At 28.8% G+C, this 26,442-nt stretch overlaps 1 protein-coding gene across 1 annotated transcript in view; it reads left to right on the top strand.

Moving 5' to 3' along the window:
- Window positions 1-16,371, top strand: part of LOC135952292 (uncharacterized) — a 223,505-nt gene extending 207,134 nt beyond the window's left edge. Inside the window, exon 6 of the mRNA XM_065502166.1 lies at window positions 16,220-16,371. Within this exon, the coding sequence (XP_065358238.1) occupies window positions 16,220-16,371 (152 nt within the window). The remainder of the gene's footprint in view (window positions 1-16,219) is intronic.
- Window positions 16,372-26,442: the final 10,071 nt, after the last annotated feature.

Genomic DNA, 26,442 nt, shown 5'->3' with positions numbered 1-26,442 from the left:
AATTTCTTTATTTGTTGTTCTTTTGAAATCGGAAAACGGAACAGGAGGAGAGTATGTTGTTTCTGTTTTAATGTTAAACTATGAAAACTGTATTCATTTGCATGTTTGCATTTTTTTCTAGACCTTTAAGCCATAAATGACAAATGTTGTACATTTAATCCTTTGAGTAATTTGTGACACATCACACTCACACATGCAAATAAAGTGAGAGCCAGACCAAGGGTGTAAATGAATGCACTCATTTATGTGTATGCCGTACAGGTGTTTGTAGACAATACCTGGATATAAAACTATTTTCAGTTTGTTCATTTAATTAATGTTATTTTGTTTACATTAGTAGATAGCCTCAGTAACTTGTTAAATATGTATATGGGTGTATCCATGTAACAGGTATTCTATATTATGTTTTTAAATCTTTTATAATGCAAATGAAAAACTTCCTACACATTAATATGTTCTGTTTAAATTTTAAACAAGTAAGGGTGGGTATAAAAGATTCGATTTGGTTAGTTTATTACTAGAATATACTAGCTGTAAATTTCACCTAAATGTTATTGGGATCAAAATCTGTATAGTAGTCTGAACAAAATATTCATATATCATATATTTTGAACCAAAACTTTTTAACGATTCTACGTATTTTTGGAAACATAAGTTAATAACTATTTGTTTCAAATATCATTCTAGGTCTCCTTGTATTTGAAACATTGGATGTCCATTTTGAGTTGAATTTTTTTTTTGGTTGGACCGATTTTCCCCATTTACAAAAATAAAAAAAAATCACAATATTTCACCTCATTCGTCGGCCATAACTCTAGGCCCTGTCGTTATAAACCTATTTTCGAAGTGGATTTTATGATCAACTATAGATTGATCATCATAAAATTCAATAGTATTAATTTGGCATACGAACAACTGATCTGTGTGAAATGTTGCTTCGTTATCAAAATCTAAAAGAAATTTATTATGATTAATGTATCATTCGGAAATGGTCATTATAATAATAAACTATTTTTTAAGTAGAAACTTATAACCGGTTATGGCTAATATGCTAGATTGTTGAAAATAAATCAATAAAAAAAAATAATGGAAGCTATGATCAATTAAGGGCCGATCAGAATTACACTAGATACGGAGATTTTTGATGTCAAATTTCTCAAACTCATTACGATATTTATACGTAGTTAAATCATTTTCGGAAGTGGACCTAATATGGGAGGTATGATCCATATGGACCCATTCTTCTTATATATGTAAAATTTTAGTTAGTAATCGATATACATATATAAGATATTTATGTAGATTAATGTGTTTTTTAAAAGTGGTTCAACTATAGGAGCTATTATAGCCCGATCTTCATAAAATTTGGAAGTTGTCTCATCAATATTTCGGTGTGTTATAAGCGGAATGACCAAATCAATATACCCCCATATCTTTGGTTTGATTATCTTTCTTATAATGAAAACCCTATGGCCTCATTATTATAGTCTGCAGTTGTTCAATTCCTTAGTATTATATTCCCTTTCTTAATATTTATTAGTTACTTATAATTATAAAAAAACCTACCTAATGACATTTTTATGCAAACCACCATATCCTAAATATGTATTTCCATTTCACATAATATTTATATACATACATTTGCACAAAATGTAAATATTCATGTTTTAAATTTTTAAATTTTGTGTTGTTTTTATTTCCATTTAATATTGTTGCAATTTAAAATCAATAGTTTCCAAATATAATTTTAAAGATACATTCATCAGACTACATATTTAATATACATAAATTAAAATCAAATTTAATTAAACATAACATGACAATAAATTTGTAGTTTCATTCGAAATGCAAAGCAAATAACAAGTGGTTGAATAGACATTTTTAAAAGACATTAAAATATAAACTTATTTGAAAATGTTAATATTTAAATTACACCATAGGATTAGAACATAGTAGGAATGTTGAGATATTTGAAATATATTTTTTTTTTAATCAAATATATGTATTAGGGTGGTTTTTCAAAATCGATTTCCGATTTTTATATATTTTATTTAAAATAAAAGCTAATATTTATTTAAAATATATCCGTATTTACTTGTGTATGACTTTTTGTTTTCGTAGGATACCGTTAACCTATTCGCAGGTATGGCCAAAAAAAATATATTTTTTTTAAAGGCTGTTTCGAATTTCCATTTTCAAATTTTTAAAAATTTTGTTAAACAAATTTCAGAATATTTTGATCATCACATTGGGATTTATTGAGATCATAATAGAGAATAAAAACATGAAAAAATTATGCCAATACCTCCTACAGTTTTTCCGTAACTAGGATTTAATTTTTGCTATTTTCGTGAAAAAACATTTTGTTGGCCATATTATGGCAATTGAGACCAATTTCCTTACTGTTATGAATGAGAAAAATTAGTAGTCATTTTTAAAACTTCGAGGCACTTTCGGCACGGGAAGGCAAAGTCCGATTGAGCTAAAACTTTTAAATATAACTACAGGTTTATGTGCCTTTATTGCGAATAAATTTTCTGGCTTTTCTTTTTATGTCTCCCATTAATATCTGCACAACTTTTCTTCCCACTGCTACCGTTATTACTGCATATTTATTCCACTTTGTTCTCATCAAAATCTGGTTATTTACTGTACCTGCACTCTTTTTCAATTTACGTTTAACAATTGTCCAATATATCTCGACTGGACGAAGATTTTGGCAATTTGTTTAATTGATGTGTTTTCGTATAACATCAATATTATTCTCATTATACCATTTCATACTTGTATTTGAGTAATGACAACTTGACTAAAACTTTGTATCAGATGTGTGATGTCTTATACATAAATGACAGTAATCGCTTTTCCAAACACTCTTTTTATATTTAATTCTGAAAATTATTTAAAAACATGTCTGAAAAGCTTGACTCTTCAAACCGCAGCTGCGGATTGACTGCCAAATTAATATTTTTGTAAAATTTTACGTATTCATATTTAAAGGACACACAACCTCGAGCTGCCGAGACGCACAATTTCTGACCTGATATCTGCCGAAAATCAGATATCTTTTAACGCGTCAAAGTCGGATTTTCTAGATATTTGTGCTGAATTTTATATCATTCCGTTTGTAACACCTCAGAATATGTGTCGCAGTCCCACGTTAGTAATAATATTCTATTGTCTCATAAGATTCTAAGACGATTTAACTATGTCCGTCCATCTGTTGAAAACACAATAGGGCCCAAACGAAAGGAGCCCACAAATTCTCTGTTGATAAGGTTTGTTTGGTATTGAAAATTGGCAACATCGGTATATGATTTCATCTAGCCCCCATACAAATGTCGCCCGAAATACAAATGTTCTCCGAAACATGATTAGACCCATTATCACCATAATGGGGTGGGTATAATGCGTTTGTGCAGATGTTTTTAACGCCGAAAATATACACTCACCTAAAAGTATACCGGTACAGGTCGCACTTTGAAGATATTTCGATACCTTCGATAATCACTTTAACGAGCATAAATCTGTTTAAAATTTTAGTATTCACATAAAATTCAACAGAAATCACGTGAAATAATTTCATGGCGATCGGTCCATATAAAGCCCTCTTCGGAAAATAGTTCACAAAAATAAATTATTTAAATTTTAAAAGAAAAATGATTTTAATAATTTACTTAGGCCTGCACAGTGGGGCAGAATCGAAATTTTTTGAAAATAAATCTGGCATTTCTAAACTGGTCCGATCGGGATAAAATTTGAATTGGGTATAGCCAAGGAATATTCGAGTTTAAGTTATTAAAATGAGCCCTACAAATAATCCAGCGGCGGCTCAAAGTAGGGTACCTTCGACATGTAAAATTTTTAAACACGTGCCATTTTTTTGTTTCCCATCCGATTTCAAAGAATTTTATATTTTTGGAAATATAAAATTCCTAGTTATAGGCATTTCAAAAATGAAATTTTAAAATTATGCCATACCTTGGTCCGCTTTTTTAAAAATATAGGACGCACTTTTGAACCGAATGGACTCGAATTTTTTTGTTAGTTAGACAACTAAATTAACAACAACATACAAAAGATTTCAGATCAATATCAATTACAAATCCAAAAATAACAAATTTTCAATTTAAAAATTCCAAAAATAGTATATTTTTGCTGTTTTTTGGACAAAAAGGTGACATAACTCTTTTTTTATTAAAAAATAACTTTCTTTAAGAACATATAACAATTTTATGTTTTTCTATAAAGCCTCTTTACGGATAACATTTTGGTATAAAAAACCTGTCCTATTTTTCGAACATGTCGGCCCTACGCCCTTTTGAAATTGACCTATTTTTTATCAAAATTTCAACCTTCGGCCACATTTTCTAAAATCCAAAAGATGAGATCAGAAAACGGAAAGCAGTTTCCCAGCCCCGAAGGAAATATGGACCCTATAGACAAAATTGTAAAAAATACCATTTTTGGGATTTTCGCTCTAATTTTTAGGAATTGCGGGATTCCCTTTGACCTTTTGACAAGTTTTTTTACACCTTGTTATTTAGAATGAGAAACTTAAAAAACGCTGAAAATTTCATTGAGTTTCGTTAATAAATAAAGATTTTATTACATATTACATATTCATTGAGTTTCTAAAACTAAAATTTAAATCAAAATTTTAATAGGATTGCAAATATTAGGAACAATTTGATCCACATTTATTCCGAGCTATATTTTTTTGTTTAGATAAGTTAATTTTTGGTCTTACAAAAAAAATTTCAAGTCAATATCTCAATTAGATTCAAAAATATGCCACTTTAAAACTCCGTCCTTCAAAAGTATTGCACTTTTTCATAATAAAATTGTTTTATAAATTTTCTTAATATTTTATTCACTCAGTCACATTAAGAAAATTTATACAAATTCTTTAGTATGAAAAAGTGCAATATTTTTGAAGGACGGAGTTTTAAAGTGGCATATTTTTGAATCCATATATGTTTTTCAAGATCTAGCCGAGCGCTTTCCAAAAATATAAAATTCTTTGAAATCGGATGGGAAACAAAAAAATGGCACGTGTTTAAACATTTTACATGTCGAAGGTACCATAATTTGAGCCCCCGTAGCGCCGCCCCTGGATTATTTGTAAGGCCCATTTTAATAACTTAAACTCGAATACTCCTTGGCTACACCCAACTCAAATTTTATCCCGAGCGGACCAGCCGTTTAGAAATGCCAGATTTATTTCCAAAAAATTTCGATTCTGCCCCACTGTGGCCTGATAACTTATTAAATTTTAATCAAAGATAAAATTTTTTTAATTTCTATGAAAAAAATATATTTAAACATTGATTAAGCCTTAAAATTATGATAAGTTACCAGGCCTTAGTGTAGGGTCAGCTTGACCGACCATACTTTCTAACTTGTTTAAATTCTCTAAGTGGAGCTATGCAGGAGACAAACTCAAAAGTTATTATAGCTCAATATGTGATACATTAGAATACTCACTGTTTATTTACTGTACATTTTGATACGGGCTAGCTAAATATATATTTGGTCGGTTTTTATATAAGCATTTGAGTTTAATTCGTGGTGAGCTAAGGGAAGCACAAAACATCATTGATAAAATATGAATAAATCTGAGAATAAAATATAAAAGCTATTTATTGAATATGTTTTAAAAGATTAGACTAATGCTTTGAAGTTCAATTTTTAAAATGTATAATTCTATCCCTTGTAAAGTAAATAATGTAAACTACTTCAGCTCATATTAACACACTGTCAAGTAGCTAAAATTAAATTAACTCCCGGATCATGGTGATGAAGTTTGAGCCCATCTTAATTGGGTGTGGCTATAGTAATTGAAATATTCTTAAGGCCATTAAAATTCCCATTAATTCTCACCTATTACCCAAAGAAAAACTTCAGGCTATTAAGGCCTCCTTTGTTTTTTTGCAGTAATTTTAAAAAATTACACAGATTTAAGTTAATTTTTGTTTTGTTCAACATCATATTTATTAGGGCGGCTCTTATTTAGCAATCTTTTTAAATTTTGAAAGTCCAAAAATCCAAAAATCGGGTAACATTTAGAGATTGTATATTTTAATTGACATATCGTGTTTGGGGTGAAAATAGCAATGTTTTCCAAAAAAATTTATTTAATATTTAGGTTGAAAAAAGTTCAATTAGAAATAGTTTTTGTATTTTATTTATTCATACATACTTGCATATAAAATATAAAAAATATCTGACATCATTAGCCCATTGCAAATTGATGCAAAATAAAATCATAAAATTTAAAAAATTTAACTTAAGATTTCTTCTTTAGATTGCTAATTTATGATTTTCTAATTTTAAATTTATAGCACTAAAATAGATGAAATTTATTTGTTAAGATCAGAGACTGAAAATATTCAAAGAAGCAATCTGGAATATAATATTAAAAAATATTCGAGGAAATGTTTTTTTTAAACAAACTTGTGACAAAAACAAAATTTCTTCGAAAAAAATGCTAAAATTTACATTTTTAATCCTCATTTAGTGTTTATAATAGTTATTAATTTTCGCTTAAAAATCATTTAAAATGCAAAATTTCAGGTATTGGGATATTTATGAAATATTTTATGATTTTTATATCCTACACCACCATATTAGGGAGGGTGGGTACAATGCGCTTGTGTAGATGTTTGTAAAGCCCAAATATATAAGTCTAATGGTAGGGTCTCACACATGGCAAATATTTACTCGAAAAACGTAACCACTTTTTTTTAGCACAAATTTTTTGACGTGTTTACTCTTACAAGTATTTTGTAAGATAAAACAGCCTCAAATAAAATCAAACTAACTGTTTTGTTTTGAATCATCCTAGGTAATATACGTTTTTTCAATAAATAAATGAATTCATTTCATTGACTTAGAATCACTTTCTGAGTCGATTAAACGATGTCCGTCCGTCTGGCTGGTTGGCTGACTGTCCATGTAAACCTCGTACGCAAAGTACAGGTCACAATTTTGAAGATATTTCGATCAAATTTGAAAAATAAGTTTTATATATACAAAATTCATGTCTCCAAATATTGTTACGATCGGTCCATAATTAGTCGTAGCTCCCATATAGACCCGCTTCCGAAAATCACTTTAACGTGCATAAATCTCTTAAAAATTTTGGTATACACAAAAAATTCAACATAAATAACTTTCATATAGACATAAATCACTAAATTAGGTCCATAATTGGGCCCACTTCCGACCACACTTTCTTATTTGTTTTTGTATAAAGTTGTAATGGGATATCGTTGTCAGACAATTTTTATATTTAAACATCTGTGGATAAATTAAATACAAAAACTATTTTGGATTGGATTTTATTTCAACTACAACTTTTGAAAATATTGACTGTTTGCCATAACAAGAAATTTCGCTGAAATTTTCAGCATGTAATTTTTAGATGATGGAGAACAATTTTATTTCTTGGGAGCATCGAAAATCTTAAAAGTGCAAAATAAGGCCCACCCTAGTGTTTACTGTTATATTTTTCTATGCTCTAGAATTTAGTAGTTTCCGCTTTTACATTTCCGCTTTTACACTACTACACATTTTCATACATACACGTCTTTCGAATTTAGATTATTTTGTGCTTTTTGGAAAAGAAAATGAAAAAACAAAAACAAAAACATACACACAACAATTTACAGTTGGAATAGAAAAGAGCACAAAATTGCTACATAATTTCATACTTTGTGTTATAGAATAGAAGTGGCAGTTTCTGGTCAACGCCATCAAAAGTCATTGGGTTTCTAAAATATTCTTCCATTTTCTTGTTGTTGTTGTCTGTTTTTGTTGTACCTATTGTTGTTTATGGAGTTGTTGTTGTTGCTGTTGTCGTCACTATTTCCTTTTTGTATCAAAATAACACACAAATACAGAAAACAAAACAAAATGTAGCTTTAGGTTTCATTTTAGACATCATCGGCACCCTTGGTGGCCATGTCATCATCTCTTGTTCATCTTTTAGGTTGTGCTTCGTCTGTTTGTTACCAACAGCCATATGGATGAACTGCTTGTTGTTCATTTCATTGTTATGTTTTCCATTATGTATGTAGGTTTATTCCATATAAAACACATTTCTTTTTCTTTTTCATTTTCCTTTTTTTTTTTTGTTATACATTTTTGTGGTGTTTATTACTAATTCATAATTGTAGCAAAATCTAAAAATAATCTAAATATTCTAAAGAATGTTATGTTTTTTAAAACATCACTAAGGATTAGAAGAAAGGGAGTGTAAATAATAGAGCTAAACAGAAACAATACAAGTACTATATAAGTAAGAGCATAAACAAATGATTAATGGAATGTCGGTTGAATATTTATTTCTACATGGTACAACTTAAGTCCTTAGGAACTAAAATTATACATATTTTTAAGGAATTAATAAGAATATATGAAACTTAAAGAACGGAATGGATAAATAAATTTTATAAAAAACTAGTAGAAAACCTTTATTCTAAACAAGTGTTAGCTAATTGTGGGCAAATCATAGGGCAATGATTAGATAGGATAACAAATAAACTAAATCTGAACTAAGGTTCAAGCTGTGTCAGAAAGGTCAGGATTATTTTACATTAGACCGATTGTCACCAATTTCAATATTTTTCATACATACTTAAACCAAAACAAAATAATATGCCTAATTTCATTAAATTAACTTCATATAATACCCTCTTCACTACGGTGTTGTAGGGTGTAAAAAGTCAAAAAAGTTTTGCACATTGGGGGCACATTTGGACCGAACATCCTAAAAGCCTTATATGACATTTGAGGATTCCCTTGCTTTTAGTTTTTGTTACAAATAAGCCAAATCCAAAATTTTGACAAAAAATTGGTTGAATTTGATAGAACCTATGAAGTACCGCTATTCAAAATTGAATATTGAGTTTGTCATTCCGTGTGTAACATATGAAAATATAAGTCGTAGAACCATAAGGTATATGTAGGAACTGGGGAAAGTGAGATCAGACGATCGCCGGGGTTTGCAAGACAGGGACGGTAGTATAAATTTGAGGGTTAGGTCAGGACGAATAAGGACAAGACGGAATGGGAACAGTGTGTATAAAAGACTGCCTTTTTCGGACTTTTTGGTCTCGTAAAATATTTAGCTTGAAATATGATTTGAAATAATCAATTTTAAAATCATATTAAATTTGTTTCCGCAACAATTTCATTATAGCATTCATAATTAAATAATTCATAGGATTAATTCCTTAAGAAGTGGCCACCTAAAATCGGTACGGATTAAAGCGAGCATAACTTTTAAATAAACAACGTATGTTAACATTTTATACATGCAATTAAAGGTAATTTATTAAGTTTTAAAAAAATATAACTATAGGTTTATGTGTCTTTATTGCGAATAAATTTTCTGGATTTTCTTTTTATGCCTCCCATTAATAGCTGCTCAACAAAATCTGGTTATTTACTGTACCTGCACTCTTTTTCCATTTACGTTTAACAATTGCCCAATATATCTCAATTGGACGAAGATTTCGGCAATTTGTTTAATGGATGTGTTTTGGTCTAACATCAATATTATTCTCATTATACCACTTTAAAGTTGTATTTGAGTAATGTCAACTTGGCTAAAACTTTGTATCAGATGTGTGATATCTTATAAATGGCAGTAATCGCTTTTCCAAACTCTCTTTTTATATTTAATTCTGAATATTCTTTGAAAACATTTCAGAAAAGCTTGACTCTTCAATTTTACGTATTCAGATTTTGGCTATCTTTTAACCCGACAAAGTCGGATTTTCTAGACATTTGTGCACAATTTTATCTCTAGCTTCTTTTTCCATTGTGTCTATACTTTTTAAAGCTAAATGAAACTTGCAATTCATTGTAGAATAACGGTTGATTTGTTGTTAAAAACATATGTAAATCTTTTTCCATTTTGATAACGGGGGGCGTTGTTATGATTACTACTGTGCGTACCGATTTTAAGTGACTAAATTTCTAAATTTGTTCTGTGTAAATAAATTTCTAAAAAGTTCTATATTATCATGGCGCAAAAATTTAATAAAAATGCAGCATGGATTTTCTAGGAAAATACAAGTATGTTTCAAATTAGGGCGAAGGTGGCAATGGAAGACAAAGAGTGGCTTTTTAAATTTCAAGTCAGGGTGAAAGTACTAGGCCACAGTGCTAGGACTATCTCCAAATGATTTGTCGTTCTCAGGCCAATATTTTCCAGAAGAATGAAATAAGAAATCATCCATGGTTCTTCAGCTATAGCTGAAAAACTAAGCAAATATCAATCAACATAAAGAAAGAATATAAAATGTCCTAATATTAAAAGTTTTGCGGTGTTTTTATAATGTCCTAGTAGTTTTACCCCCACTGAAAATATACAGTAGCGAGCATAAAAAATGCAACACCATGCAATATGGTTTTCAACAGCACTGATTTTGTTCAAAAAGATATCCAATTATGCACATCTGCTGTTTTTATACTCTTATTAATCATAGGCAACTATTGTGTGACATTTTATTCAATATTTTTATACGTAAGGATAATTATAACAATTTTAGTAAAAACAGCTAAAAAATGAAACTCTACGGAAATTTACTTAACTTTTAAAATTTTGAAAAAAATAATTATAAAAAATTGCTAAAAACTATAACAATGTTGCATTACCATCATTTACTACTAATGCAAACAAATTTAATGACATTAAAATTCAAAAGGATAAAAATTTTATCCAAAAAACGCCATACTCCTGTTCCGTTATAAAAATTTAGATATAAGAATTAAGAATTGTGTTATGATTAGAGTGCCGAAATAATTATAATGGCTAGTTTTGAATTGAATTTTATTGAAATAAAACTAAAATGTTAGACATTGAAGTAGTCAAGCCTGTGATACCTGATCCATGGAAGGTGACAACATATATTTGATGCTACCCAAACGAACACATGTGGACATTTATGACTATTGCAACCTCCAAAAGATAATTTAGTGATGCAAATATAATAAGGAGAAACCAATTCAATAAACCATATATTATTTACAAAAATAAATTAAGCGCCTATGCTTTTCGAAGCAGGTCCTTTATTCTTAAAATGGTGCAGTCGTATTCTATGGAAGGTCAATTAACGTAATTTTAATTTATTAGTGCCTGAAAGTTTCGATTTGTTACTCAGGCCGTCTGGTCACAGATATTCCCTTAAATATTAAACTAAAATAGTAAAAAATTGCGATAGCTTAGTAATCACGTAAGCTAAATATAGGATTCTATGAAATAGGAACAGTGTCAAATTTAATATTATTTACAGTTGTCATCCGATGTTTTGGAATTTGTTTACTTACTTAAATTAAAGGGATATTTGGATATGATTTCATTATTTGTAACTTTCAAAGACCACATGATGTCATATGATTGTGGAAATATTATTTTGGCATTAAATTTCATCACCCTTCTAACATTAACTAGTCATATCCTTTTGATCTTGAGCTCTTATACACTCAGTGTTAGACACACCACCACAATTATTTGATTTCCTTTTCATAGAGAATATCCGAAAGATTTTAAATTGGTAAAGAAATAAATAAATATTCTTAAAATTTTCTTGGTTTTCGAAAAAATCACCATATTGAACAGAAAATGCATCATTCGTTAATTCTGTTATCCTTTGTAGATTTCATATCCTTGAATTTATTAGTATTAACAGTAAATTACTGTATTGAAACAGTAATATAGTTTTTAGCAATTTTCTATAATTTTTTTCAAAATTTTACAAATCAAGTCAATTTTCTTAGAGTTGCATTTTTTTTTGCTCGCAAAATTTTACCACTGTTTTTACTAAAAATGTTATAATTATCCTTACGTAAAAGAATGTTGGACAAAATGTCATACAATAATTGCCTATGATCAATAAGAATATAAAAACAGCAGATGTGGACAATTGGATACCTTTTTGATCAAAATTAGTGCAGTTGAAAATCACAATTGCATAGCGTTGCATTTTTTAAGCTCGCCACTGTATAAAGTGGAGCATACAAAGTTTCCCAACAGAAATTAGATGGCTCTCAATCAACCCTTCAAACTCCATGCATTTTCAAAGTGCAAAAATGTTTCACTGTTTTTCAAATAAAGAATATATCGATATTTATAATAATAATAATTTATTGTAACGTTATTATGACTATATTTTTAACTAATGCCTTTTAAAATTTATATACATTCTCTTTGTAAGCTTTTTACTGTATTTACATATTTTTATTTCCAGTTTAAGAGAAACACAAATAAATTTATATATTATTTAACTAAACCACTGTTAACTTTAAATTTATAATATGTACTTTCATTCAACAGATTACTTTTTTTTAATTTTATTTATTTTCACGTGTATATGTTTTTCTGTTAACTGCACTTTCCTAACTATTTGTGTACATTATACAACGTAAGTTCAAAGTTTAAATGGAAAACTTATACCCCCATACAAAACACATTGACTATTGTATTGTACTGTAGTTGTTTAGTCCTTTAACTCTTTTTTATTTTCATTCATATCTCTTCATAGATAAACAATATTTTTTTTATACGAACATGAATTGCAATAATATTATTGTTCTCTCTGTGGTACCTGTGAGTTTCAAAAGTTGTTAAAAAATGTAGTTAAAAGTTAACTTTTAGAGGGAAGGTATGCCAATGAGAAGATTTCTGTTAACAAAAATCTTCAAATTCAGAACTTAAGATTTAGTAGAAGTACTTTTTTTTTTTTTTTTTTTCAAACATCTTTTATGCAATCTATTTACAAAGAAAAATAATAAGCAAATCTACTAACTAGTAGAAGTATTTAAAAGTAGTACACTATTCAAATTGAATTCTCTCAATACTTATAAATAATTCCATTTATATTTATACGAATTGCTTTGTTTATAAATGTTGATTTTGTGTTATCACAAGCAGTGATCACAGTGGTGTATTTTTTTTCAAAAATGTCCACTCCTTCTGCGGCATATATGCAATTGAATCTGCTGAGTAAAAACAGCTAAATTTATTTTAAATCAAACTTTTTATTCACCCACAATGAAAATATGCTGTCCGTTAAGAAAATTTGTGTTAAAATTATTAATTTCCTGAGATCCATTCATGTTAATATCGTACGTGACAGATTTTTCTCTTATAGTAAAACAATTTATATTCTGTAAATATATGTATAAAAAAACTAAAAAATAAATATAAAATATATATTCAGTTTCAATAAACATGTTGATAATAGCAAAAAAAAAACAATCAGAATCAAATTCATTTCATAAATATAGTCAGTTTAAACTATTAATTTTGCTCTTAAAATGTTGTAAAAAGCTCTAAAACCTTCACATAGTAACATTCTAGTGTTTTCGCTTATTCAAATCATCATGAAAAAAGTTTCAAGGGTCTTTTTCAGTTGTGGTTGTCATTCTCGTTGAATTGCCCATATACAAACTTAACATTTAATTGTTATTAATAGAATATTTTTGCATAGTTATCGTTCTTTAGTTGTTAGAAATATAATTATGTTTCAGTGAATCATACTCAAATTTATAATTGCGATAAACATAAAAATGATTACAGTAACTAAAATATTGCTGAAATTTAACTAATATAGCAATTATTCGTGCTCAACAACAATTTATTGTCATAAAGAACACAGCCGAACCATGTTTTTCTCTGCGTGCGGATATAAATAAAACAATTAAGATAGTATAGTCGGTCAAGGCCAACCTAATAATACCCTACACTAAGTACATGCAACAGTTTTCGTTTAAAATTTCAATAATTTGTTATTCGTGAGTGGTTTTTGGGAGCTATGACTAATTATGTACCTATCGCCATGAAATTAGGTCAAGTTATATGAAACTTAAGTCTGTTGAATTTCATGTGGATACCGAGATTTTTTTTAATGATTTATGATTGTTAAATTGATTTTCGTAAGCAAGCCTTATATGGATATATGACTAATTACACTGTCCAACAGCATTTTTGTTGAGTAGATAATTTTTGTAGAATAAACTTATAGTCCAGCTGGTCTGAATTTTTTTTTACAGTAGGTCAAAGTGTTAATTTTTTGATCGAAGGTAGTAAATATCTGAGATAATTCTTATTGTCAGAGTTATATTATGGAATTTTATGGGGATCATTTTTGCTGAAGATCATAACCCCCAATTTCCTCTCTTTAGGAGTCAATTTGACACCTTTTTCGACAAAATCGATAAAAGTCCTTTCAAAAAGGACATTTAAGGATTAATATATTCTACGAAATTTTTTGCAATACAATTTTGAATTCAATACAAATAACATGCTAACAGTTATCTCATCCCTATAAAAAATTACAGGCATCCAAAGTTGGAACATGAAAAAGTGGTCGTATTTTTTCCAAAACACAATTTGAATGGAAGTATAAAAAAATTTTAAAATTTTTCAAAAGAGAGCAAGGTTTGTGGAGCTCGTGGTGAAGAAATGAAAGTTTTTTGTATAAGTAGTTGGTATTGTTGAAAAATTAGGACTTGAAGCTTAATAGTTTAGCCATATCTAAAAGAACCAAAAAAATATCGAGCAGAATTAAAAAAAATAAATAAACCTAAATATCTCTTGAACTCAAAGAGAGAATTTACATATGTATGCATATATTTCGTAGATCTCCTTAAGGACTATTTATATTTTAAATTTCAACTCATTCGGATCATATTTGGAGATATTTTTAAAAAATGTGAGACGCGAGATGCCGTGCAATTTTACTAATTTTGTGTAAAGCGCTTTATTTACAACTTTTGTATCTTTGGTGACCCCCACTGAAATTTTTCGGCAAAAAATTTCGTAGAATATTTTAATCCATAAATGTACTTTTTTAAAGAACTTTTTTTGATTTTCTCGAAATAAGGGTCAAATTGACCCCTAAGGATAGGAGCTAGAGGTTTAAGATCTTCCACAAAAATGATCGCCATTAAATTCCACAATACAACTCTGACAATAAGAATTCTCTCAGATATTAACTTACAACATTTTTTTCATTTAGTATAATGCTACCTTCGATCAAAAAATTAAAACTTTGACCCACTGTAAAAAAAATTCAGACCAGCTGAACTATAAGTTTATTCTACAAAAATGATCTACTCAACATGCCCTTTCAGAATTATAGGGTCGCTGTTCTGTTCCAATCTAAAAGTCTCAATTTGCTGGACACGATTATGTACCAATATTTTATAATGTCATCTGTTTGAGATTTTTGCATTTTGAAATATTTCAACGCCCATCTCACTGTCTCTTATAAAGAAGCTGTGTTTACGCGATATTATAGCAAAATTCAAAAGAGTCTGAATGTCGAAAAATTAAAAAAATTATTTGAAAATTTTAGAAGATCGTAACACAAGCTCACGGACCTAGTTTGTTGAGTTTGTATTTTTTTTTTTTTTTGGAAAATTTCGTATGAATTTTAAAGGTTTTTCCATTAAAATATTGTATGGGAGCTGCTAATAATCATTTATTGCGAATTATTTAAGAAAGAAATAGAAAAGCGAATGTGCTCCGCAGGCCAATGATACCAATAGCCTGACTACAAATTAGTTTCTGTAATAAATAAAGAAACTTGTGTCTCCAAATATATTTTAAATATAAAAAACTAGCAAAAGTAGTTTGCAAAAAGTTCAAAAGCAATAGGTATGAGATTTTTGGAAAATATGGTAACATTGGTGATAAAATGACCAAAGGTAACTATCTCCAATGACCATATTTCTTTATGATTTATTCGTTAATTTTTGATTGTTGTTGGTTAAAAGCATATTTGGTATTGGTATATTGACCGATTAGATAATTTGTCGAAAAAACTGGAGTTTGCACACTTCTATAATTCTCATATATACGATTTTGCAAAGCCTTATCTTGACAATTTTTGAGGTATTTTGTTCAAATTCATTTATTTGTAATAACTCAAAGAATACATTGAACAAGTAATTTAGGCAATTACTTGTTTAGGTATCCTTCTTCAACATTGTTTTGTATTCAAAATACTAAAGCAATGGATGGCATAAATCTCAACTTGAAACTTTTGTCTCTTTTTTTTTGTCACTGAATCCACAACAATTGTGGTCAATATTTTTTCACCCTTTATTTGTAATTTATTTAGGCAAAAACTAAAACTATTTAAAAAATATAAAAAAGCAACAGCTACAATAAAGTTTATCTATATATTTAATTCCGTTGTAGTGACATCATCTGGAGGTGGCTTTAGAGGTTTTCTGGAGACATATTTTGGGCCCAGTTCAGCAGCAGCTAAATGTAATTTTAAACATCTGCAATTTCTCTTGGTAGCCAGCAATTTATTAACGATATTATTAAGTTTCTCTCAAACAAGATAGTTTAATAAATTTTCAATTTGCCGCAAAATATAAAAAATTTTCAATTGAATTTAAAACATGTAAAATAATAATAATAATACCAATAAATTTATACCAATGAAGTAATAAAATGAAATAAATTAAACATGACCGTAATTAAAAAAAAAGCTTAAAAAGTTTAATGTTTAATAATACAAAGAAGATATGAGTTTTGTAATATCGAAATAATTAAAAAAGTTGAAAAAAAATGATTTTAATATTAGTGGTGATTTTGTTATGAAAGATACTTGTTAAAAAAACTTAATTTAAATTAAATAAAATTATGCACCATAATACACACACACAAACACATATTGCCTACATACACTACAACAAAATAAAACAAATAATGCAAAGCTTATTTAGTTAATAATACATATTTAGTTTGTAATTAATTTATATAATTAAATAAATAGTTGCAACAATATTGCGACAAAAGGACAAAGTACTCGTTAAAATGTATTTAAATACATTAAAGAAATAACAACATTAACAACAGCAACAATGTTAAATAATAAAAACATTTGCTAAAACATAAACATAATAGTAATAATTAATGTATGTATAGTTATGACATTTTATGTTAATTTATGTATTTAATAAATTTATTTTAGTAATTCTTAACTTAATCAAAACATGAGTTATGGGTGTATGACATAAAAATGCGAAATTAGTAGATTAAATTTATTTAATGTATTGGCCTTTATTAGTCCTTTTCCACGCCAAAAAAAACTGTTCATCTTTTGAGGCCAAGAACGAATCAATAGTGGATACTCAGTTTCAAAGTGATACGTATATCAGAGAGAGCGTTTTGCATCGATTGAAACAAATAGTAGTCGGACGGGACACGATCTGGAGTATAAAGGGGGTGAGACAAAACTTCCCAACCACTTCATTTTAATACTTTTTAACACGTAGAGCTACATGTGGCCGAGTGTTGTCATGATGGAATATTATAGTTTCATGTCTGGCTGCACATTCTGGCGACCAATGCTCGCATCAAACGAATCAGTTACATTCGGTACAGCTCCCCTGTGATGGTGTGGTCAGCTTTCAGCAGCTCATAATATGTAGATAGGACGTTTTTGCTCCCAGCAAATATAGAGAATTACCATAGATATTTTTCTTTGGTGTCAATTCGGCTGGTTGGTCGGGCTTTACTTACGCTTCTGGTTATTGTAATGGATTCATTTTTCCTCCCAAGGAATGATTAGGTGCAAAATTTATATTTTATTATAACGCTAAACCATTACTTCGGACATGCAAAATTGTCTTTCAAGATATCTCGGCTTGAATTCGTATGGTACCCAATTTTCCTGCTTTTGGATGAATCATGCCGCTCGCAATCATTTTGAAATTGATGCTTGAGTAGGTCCCAATGACTTTGCAAGCTCTTGTTGAGTTTTACAATAGTCTTCATGGAGTAATGCCTACAATTCTCGATGAAACACATTCACCATAAGCTCCGGTGAGCTTCAACTGCACTGTTTTTCAAATTAAAGAAGTAAAGCAAAACTTCCCTCATATGACGATTCGTTGGTACAAAATTCGACATTTTCGACCCACAAAAAAAAAACGTTGTTGTTTACACTATAATGTTCAATAACTAAATGAGAATAAATGACCCTCCAAAATGACATACATATGTATAAATTATTAAAATTAATCCTGCATTTTTAAGTCATACACCCAATAAATAAAAAAAATTGTCATTAATGTCATTGTAAATAATTATATAAAACATCGTATTAAGTAATCGTAATACTATCATGCAGACATGCATAAACATGCATACAGTGAATCACAGTGAAAATGGCCCATCTGCATCTAAACACTTTAAATTGTAAAAAGTTCAAGAAATCTATAAAATGACTAAGGAGAAGTGGATAAATTGGTTTGTTCATTTTATTTAAATATCAAGTACATAATAAAATATATTAATTCCATAACAATTTGTATTCAAATTAACATTAAGTAAAAAATTAAAAATGAAAATGGTTCACATAAGCTTTTATTGATTAAAGTATAGGAAAATATATTTTTAATATTTTGTTGGATATCTTTTCTGGTGTATAACTGATTTACATTAAATTCCACAAGATGTTTTGTATATTGCGGATGTTTTGTATGTTCTTGTTAGGAATCTCATGTTTTCGTATTTCAATTTCAAGTTTTAGCCACTAGTTTTCAATGATGTTCAAATCAGGTAATTACTCTGAGATACCCATACAAATTTTTTTAACAATTCCAGCCGTTTATTTTGGATCATTATCCTGGTAAAAATTAATGGTGTATTTTATGCCGAGCTTTGCAACACTTAGTTTGACATTATTTTTCAAAATACTGTCTTTTGTCCATATTCTACTTAATAAAGTACAATTTACCAACACCAGAAACTGAGCAAGCACCCCAACCATTTTTGACTGTCGGACCTAAATGTTTAGTATTCATCACCTGATTGGGTTTTCTCTAAACATTTAATTTGCCATCTGACCCAAAAAGATTATGTTTGCTCTCATCATTTCCTTCCAGAAATAAATCTTTGCCAGCGTAGCTGTAAGCAAACAGGGCAATTCTGCAATTTAGGCCTTTACTTCGAAGTAATGTCTGTGTCGGTGTTGAATCGTAGTTTATCTTGATTTAGTTGATCATTTATATTTCTTGGCGTTAGCTAAATAGTTATTTTTGGCTTATTTATAAATGGATTTTAATTTTTAAACCGGTGAATAATATTTTCAACTGTTGTTTTGGCTTTTCTAACAATTTACGCTATTTCCCTTTGATATTAACCATTTTTATAGAAATCAACAATTAAATTTCTCATCGTGACATTCCATCTTGAACTTTATAAGTAAACAACTGAGACAATTCGTTCTAATGAAGAAGTGTAGAAAAACGTTAACGGAACAAATCAAAATAAAAATTTTAAAATAATCCGTTATTTATCGTAGCTCTAAAAAATGCATCATTTTCACTGTGACATGAATTTTATTTTATTTTGGTTAACGTTAAGTTTTGAGCAAAATGTTATTAAATTAATAAATTTTGTTTTATATATGGGGAATTTCATGTCAAGTGAACCCACACCAATAACAAACTATCTAATTTAGCCATCTTTTCATCTGGTTTTATATTGATTTTTTGGACTTTTTACACTTTAAAGTGTTTAAGCTATGTATAGACGGTTGTCAGTTCACACAGTTGTTAGATATTTTCTGAACATTTCTCTGACAACCGTCTTTACATAGCTTTAGTCACAGGTGGCACATTTTTATTGTGATTCACTGTACATACATAAATACTATACCTTGTATTAATTAAATATCTATTATCTATAAACTAAAATATTCAAAAATTTAAATATAAACACAAATAAAAACTTTAAAATATATGTATAACCCAGCAAATGTTTTGTTAATCGTTTTATTTTAATCGTGCACAATAAATGGGGTAAGTAACACGATACAACTGATGTTATGTAACAACTCTATTATGTGGTAAGTTTAGCATTTGCATTAATGATTAATAAATTTTATAATATTATACCTTCATTACTTAATGGAGTAAATTATTTAGTCCAGCCAGTGCCGGACGAATAAATTTGTATAAATTGTTACTCAGATTAAATTAATATTCTTCCTTCTTGTCCTTGGATTAGGATTTAGATTTTTGTGTATATTTATATTTTTGATATACAAGAGAGGAGTCAACTGTGTTCAATTTTTAAAACATATTTTTGACTTCTTCGGATTTTTTCTTTTTGATGATGAGACCCCACAGTGATTCGATTCATATGCAAAAATATGAAGGAAATAAAATTAAAAAAATTATATTTTTCTGAAAGCTTTTTTAATTATGTTGAAATTTGTATACATCATATTTTTTGTTATTAAAATTATTGATTTAATAAAATAACAAATATAATTCTGAAAAATTAACTTTTAAAGCCTTTTAAATTTGTTTTCTTTTGAAAAGCATAGTATATTCTATTTCTTGATTTCTATTAAATTATTTTAATTTTTTATATTCCCAGTGTTTCTAATGAAGCTTAGAATGTGCAATTTTTTATCATGAAACTAAGTATAATAATTCTGGTGGATGTTTTGGAATATTTGTCTTGAAATTTGACTCTTTTAGCTTTATCCGCAATAACATTTTTTATTCCGAAGATTCTAAATATTTACAGCATTACAGTAAACATAATTTTTTAATTAAAAGGAGCAATTAGCTAAAAATCTATTGAAATATTTATTTTAATATCCCAAAATTTTTCATCCAAAAAAATATTTTTTTATAAATTAATTTTTTATGTATGTAATTAAATTTTATTTCTTTATACACATTTGAATCTAAATACAGCAATAGAAATACTTCATTAGTGGTTTTTTTAATATCGCGAATTTTCTATTTAGGTGGTATGCTGTTTTTTTTTTTTTGGTAAAAATATCTTAAAATTTATAGACAAAAATAAATTTTTACACACATATGCAAATTAAATAATTTGGTTAACACATTTTTTTATTAATTATTTTATTTTATTTTTAATTAATCTTTTGGTTTAACACAAATTTAGTTTTTACATTTTTTTCTTGTCTTTAAAAAACCCGTCTTTTTTCATACTTAAGACATGACTGACTTAAAAACTAATTTTGCAAAACCTTTTTCTTTTGCAAAAATCCCAAACACTTGTTGCCGCTACTTGTGTGCCGACAGATTCATTAGATCAGCACATTTGTTTGATTGCGACATTTTCATGTTGCAATCGATATTAAAAAAATATTAATCAGCTAAAACTGTTGTTTATGTCAGAAACAATAAAAACCAATATGTTGCAATATTTTGGAATTGAAATATGATATTTTGCTTTTTTACAGCAGAATAAATTATTGCTGAGTGGACTATACAAATACAAAATTTAAAATATTTTTTTTAAAAAAACTTAAGTCCGGTTTACACCGTTTCCCTAACTTACATAGATTTATTTCTACATTATTTATCCAGAAATTGTCTAAGTTGTAAATTTGAATACCAAGGTAAGCTAAATTATTCAATTGAAGAACAGTGTATGTAATTGATTTTCGCTGAGTATTTAACATATAATCGCCACAAATGTTAGGATTTTTAATAGCCATAAGGAAATAATATAATAGGAGAAATTATATTTATAAAAAAAGCAGGAAATTAAAACAAAATGTTTGTCTTTGAGGCGTTCGCTGTCAATTACAGAAAAACAGTTAGTGCGTATTTGAAACTTCAGATTCGAAATCAACATAAAACCTGGGTACCTCATTTTGCCTGCGTTAACTGCAAAAATACTTTAGAAATTAAGAAACTAAAAATAAGAATCCAAAAATCGTTCCAACATATTAATATGTTTGTAACTTGAATACTTACTTTATGCACAATGTTTAAATTATACTAGTTGCTTTCGTTACTTCCAGCCTGTTATGCAGGAGAAAATCGACACATGAAATTTGGAGTGCCAAGACTATGGAGGGAACCTCATATGCAGGATTGTTATTTGTGTATCTTGAACCCATGTAAGCATCGAGTTGGGAAAAATTCAGAAAAGATTTTTTACCCTGACGTATTCTTCAACGTCGGCACCAATACCTCACAGTGAAAATTGCACCGTTCCGTCCAGTTCAAAAATAAATAGCTCCGAAATTCATATGTCACTTATTAACAGCAGTGACAATGATTTTGTAATAAAATCGCAAAATATGAACCACGTCTCATCATTTAATAATTTGGTACAAAATCTGAACCTGCCAAGAATAAAGCAGAGACTCTGTGTTCACCATTGAATCAGTGGAATTTGAAACAATTTGTGAAAGCATTGGATCAAAATTCTGAAGCTTTCGGATATTTAAAAGGATTCTTTCCCAAATTATCCGAAGCGAAGATAGAATCAGGAATCTTCGTAGGACCACAAATGCCATAGAAAAACAAGCCTGGGACAGTTTTAAAAAGGTAGTTCATGGTTTTCTCGGAAACAACAAAACAGATAATTATAAAGATTTAATTGAAACTATGCTTGAGAACTTTAAAGTCTTGGGCTGCTGAATGTTCCATAAAGTTCATATGCTACATGCTCATCTGAAGCAATTTAAGGAGGATAATACTCAGAAGAGAAAGAATAGAGTTTTCACTAAGATGTGATGGACTTTGAATGGCGTTACCATTTTTGAACTTGATTTTATTTTAGTTTCTATCTCTACCCTATTATTTATAATTATTCTTGAATTAAAAATACTATGAAGTTCATCAAACATTATTTCGTTGTAATATATAAAAAATTTTGAGTAAATCAGTCATTATTCTTAAAATTCGAAAAGTTGGTCGTATTTACAGAAAAACAATATTTTTACCTTAATTGGCAACATAGAAACTAAAATATTACATTTAGAAGTGCGACCCAAAAGTCGTGTTGAACGGTGTTATCGTCCTTTGTCAGCCGAACTAAACTCAATACAATTATCTACATTTGTCATTCATAATTATTTTACTACAATTGTTTTTTAACATTTCATCCAAGGCGTATTAGCAAGGTGAGTGCGTCCCGGCAACAAATACAACAATGCAAAAACAACAGGCAATTTGTTTTTGTTAAAATGTCCGTTAAATGTCAAAATCAAGGCGAATTAAAATATTACTATGTTATTTACAATAACAAATGTAAACATAAACAATGTTTGACATATAGTGTAGTGCACTCACCTTGTTAATACGCCTTGATTTCATCCATATATTTGCTTGTGGAAAAACAACTTGATATTTCAAGTCAAGTCAGAAAAAACGAGAACAATATTTTTTTTGTGGAAAATTAGTATGATATTTGAATTATTGGATTTAAGAAGTCATCTACAATTTTGAAAGTATTTTTAGTCCATGTATGCATCAAAACGTATTTGAGGATGCATCAGAAAACTTTAGATATTCTATTAGAGAACTAGGAAATGTAGAAAATTTGAAAAAAATCAGTGAGTAAAAACGTTTTACTGATCATTTTGGTAAGCCTATAACAATTATTTCTATTTTGGTATTAAGTGATTCAGACAACATTTATACCTCCTACTGAAATGCATTTGAATATACACATAGTACATGGGAATGCATTGAAATATCAATGGTAGCAGTAATGGTGTTTTGTTGTTGGAATATACAGTGCACTCGCGATAATATGAACACCCCAAAATATGAACAAGTGTTACTTCCATAGGGTACTCTAAAATATGAACTTAGTGAACTAAACTGTTCATATTTTAGAGCTTTTTAAAATATGAACAGTTTTTTTTTGTTTGTTTAACGTATTTTATTTATCTGCACAGAGTTGAAATCTAAATCAACAGGGTAGTGGATTAATTCTAATTCAACTGCTTAATAATTTTTGGACTTCCCTAGCTGTAGATGGGAATTAGATGCCATTCGCAAATATGAACAATCTTGCAAAAGTGAATTGGCCTGGTTTTAATTAGTTCATATTATCGCGAGTGCCCTGTATAACAATTTTCATAGAAACTAAAGTTTGAGATGATAGTGAGATAGTGAACAGAATTTCGATTATTTGTCCTAAGTAATTATATAGATATTGAAAGTAGTGAGTTTTTGAAATACCAATGCAAGGACAACAACAGGGGCAAAGTTTTACATAAACTTTGTTAAAAATACTTGGTGCTATTAACTCTGTTAATTATATATGACTGTTCAAATACAATTTTAAGTTAAAAACCACCAAGAACCAAATGCTCCTAAGCTGCACAGTGGTGAATTGTAAATAAATCTATAACTTCCATACGGATATTCCGATTTTAAAATTTCCCATGGCTATAAAGAAGGTGTTGTTGAATTAAAGTTTTGATTTAGAGATATCTATAAAAAAATCCTATTCGGATTTGAAATTTAAATTTGTATACCCTTCAACATGAGCAATTTCTACATTTTAAATTTGAGACCACATACTGATAGCGGAGTCGATATAGCCACAAATGGCTGAGACATAAGAAAAAACCACCTCGATTTTTGACTTACTTGTTATCAATATCTGGATTACTATCTCATTAGTATAGACAATAATAATATGGATATCTAAAGATAGATATTTCAAAGACCTTTCCATCCATGTACATTTATATAACGCTATAGTACTCGTAATCAAAATTGGAAAAAATATTTTGAAGCCCTATTTTTTACCCAAACATTTTTCTTTTTACCATTCAATTATTTTCAACCATATTATTTCCCGCAAAAAAATTTGTTCCGTAATTTTTTTTCACCAAAAAATATTTTCAATCTTAAAGTTACTTTGGTGAATGGTAATATTATTCATCACAGCCGAATATAATATCGATATCTTACTTGTTTTACCTATCTAAGTTTGGATTTTGGCTAATAGGGGATCCAAATGTTTCACAATTATTAGGATCATCAACATCCTCATCATCTTGAATTACTATAAAGTTAGTCAGTTAACGGGTCACGGATAGGTAAGCATGCAAGTCGACTTGGACTCCCCTCGACAACAATTGTCGCAGTTGCAAGAACAACAGTTTTCCACCATCTCAAGGACGTACGAATGTCGCATTCTTGATCGTGGAAATGCCCGTATTTAGTTTGGTTTTTAACTGAAAATGACGCTAAATCTTTAATGTTATTAATATATTTATGTATATAAAATCTGTCAATAAAAGTTAAAATTTAGCAAATTTTAACTAGTTAAAGACTTACCCCATATGCATAAACAGTTTATAAATTTATCAAAGGTTTCTAAAACAAAATTTCCATACAAAATTTGTTTTACAAACCTTTGTTTAATTTATAAACTTTTTACACATATGGGGGTTAAACTCTTTACGGTACCTTTTAAACTCACCAAAAATATATTTAAACTCCTTAATACAAATATAGTTAAGGCTATTTACATAACGGCAGACCTTCATGTTGATTTACTTTAGATCAGGGAAGCGCAAAAAGAGAAATTGTAGTTGGTGTGCATGTATTGGTTAAAAATAAAGAAATCCGCAACAACATCAAGCAACAGAATGAAATATTTGTATTTTTACGCTCTATTGTTTGCAACTAAATGAGTTATTTGTATTTTTTACGCTCTTGCTGTGTGTTTTGTTTACTTTCGGGCTGTGTACGTGTAAATTCACGAAAATGTTCGTAATCTCAACAATACGAACGCCTACCAATGCTTTAGATCAGCGAAATGCAAACTCACACCACTACAGTTTTTAGATATTGTAGTTGTATGAGTTGAGTATTATTCTCTGGCAAAAACAAAAACAAATAGCTGAAATAATGAAATAAACAAGCATAAAAGCGTAACACAACCTACTTCTATCAATGCTCATGCGAGACTGACTGTTTTTATACAATGTGTGTGCTTGCGTACATGTGAAAACAAAAACAAGAGAGCTCATTTGAGAGCTCACTGCAGTTCGCTGCTTTAGATCCACGGTAGGCGTTCATATTGTTCAGGTTACGATGATTTTCGTCAAACAACCCGAATGTGAACAAAAGAGCGTAATAGAGCGTAAAAATACATACATTTCATTAATTTGCTTGATGTTGTTGCGAATATTTTATTTTTTACCCAAACATGCACACAAATTAAATGCCTCTATTTGCCTACCAATGCTTTAGATTATTTGTTGTTGCTGTTGATGATGTGGGTGAATTGTTTTTGCACATCGAAACAATAATTGTTGACTGCAAATTATCGTCCTATGTCAACCGAACTAAACTCAATACCACTTTATCTTCACTTGTCATTTTTAATTATTTTATTACATTTGTTTTGGAACAACAAATTTTTATTTTGCTGAACTGTAGATAAAGCTGCAAAATATATTCCACCACATATTTCTTTTGTGAAAAAATACCTTGATATTTGATGTATTGGATTTAACAAGTCAGAAAAAACGAGAACATACATATATTTCTTATACAATATTTTTTATGAAAAAATACCTTGATATTTGAAGTATTGGATACTAATTTGAAAATTGTTTGTTTCTATATATGCATTAAAACGTATTTGAGTTGCAT

The sequence above is a fragment of the Calliphora vicina genome, chromosome 1 (genome assembly GCF_958450345.1).
Source record: "Calliphora vicina chromosome 1, idCalVici1.1, whole genome shotgun sequence".
Lineage (NCBI taxonomy): Eukaryota > Metazoa > Arthropoda > Insecta > Diptera > Calliphoridae > Calliphora > Calliphora vicina.
The sequence above is the reverse complement of the archived record's forward strand: the minus strand, read 5'-3'. Positions and strand labels throughout refer to the sequence as shown.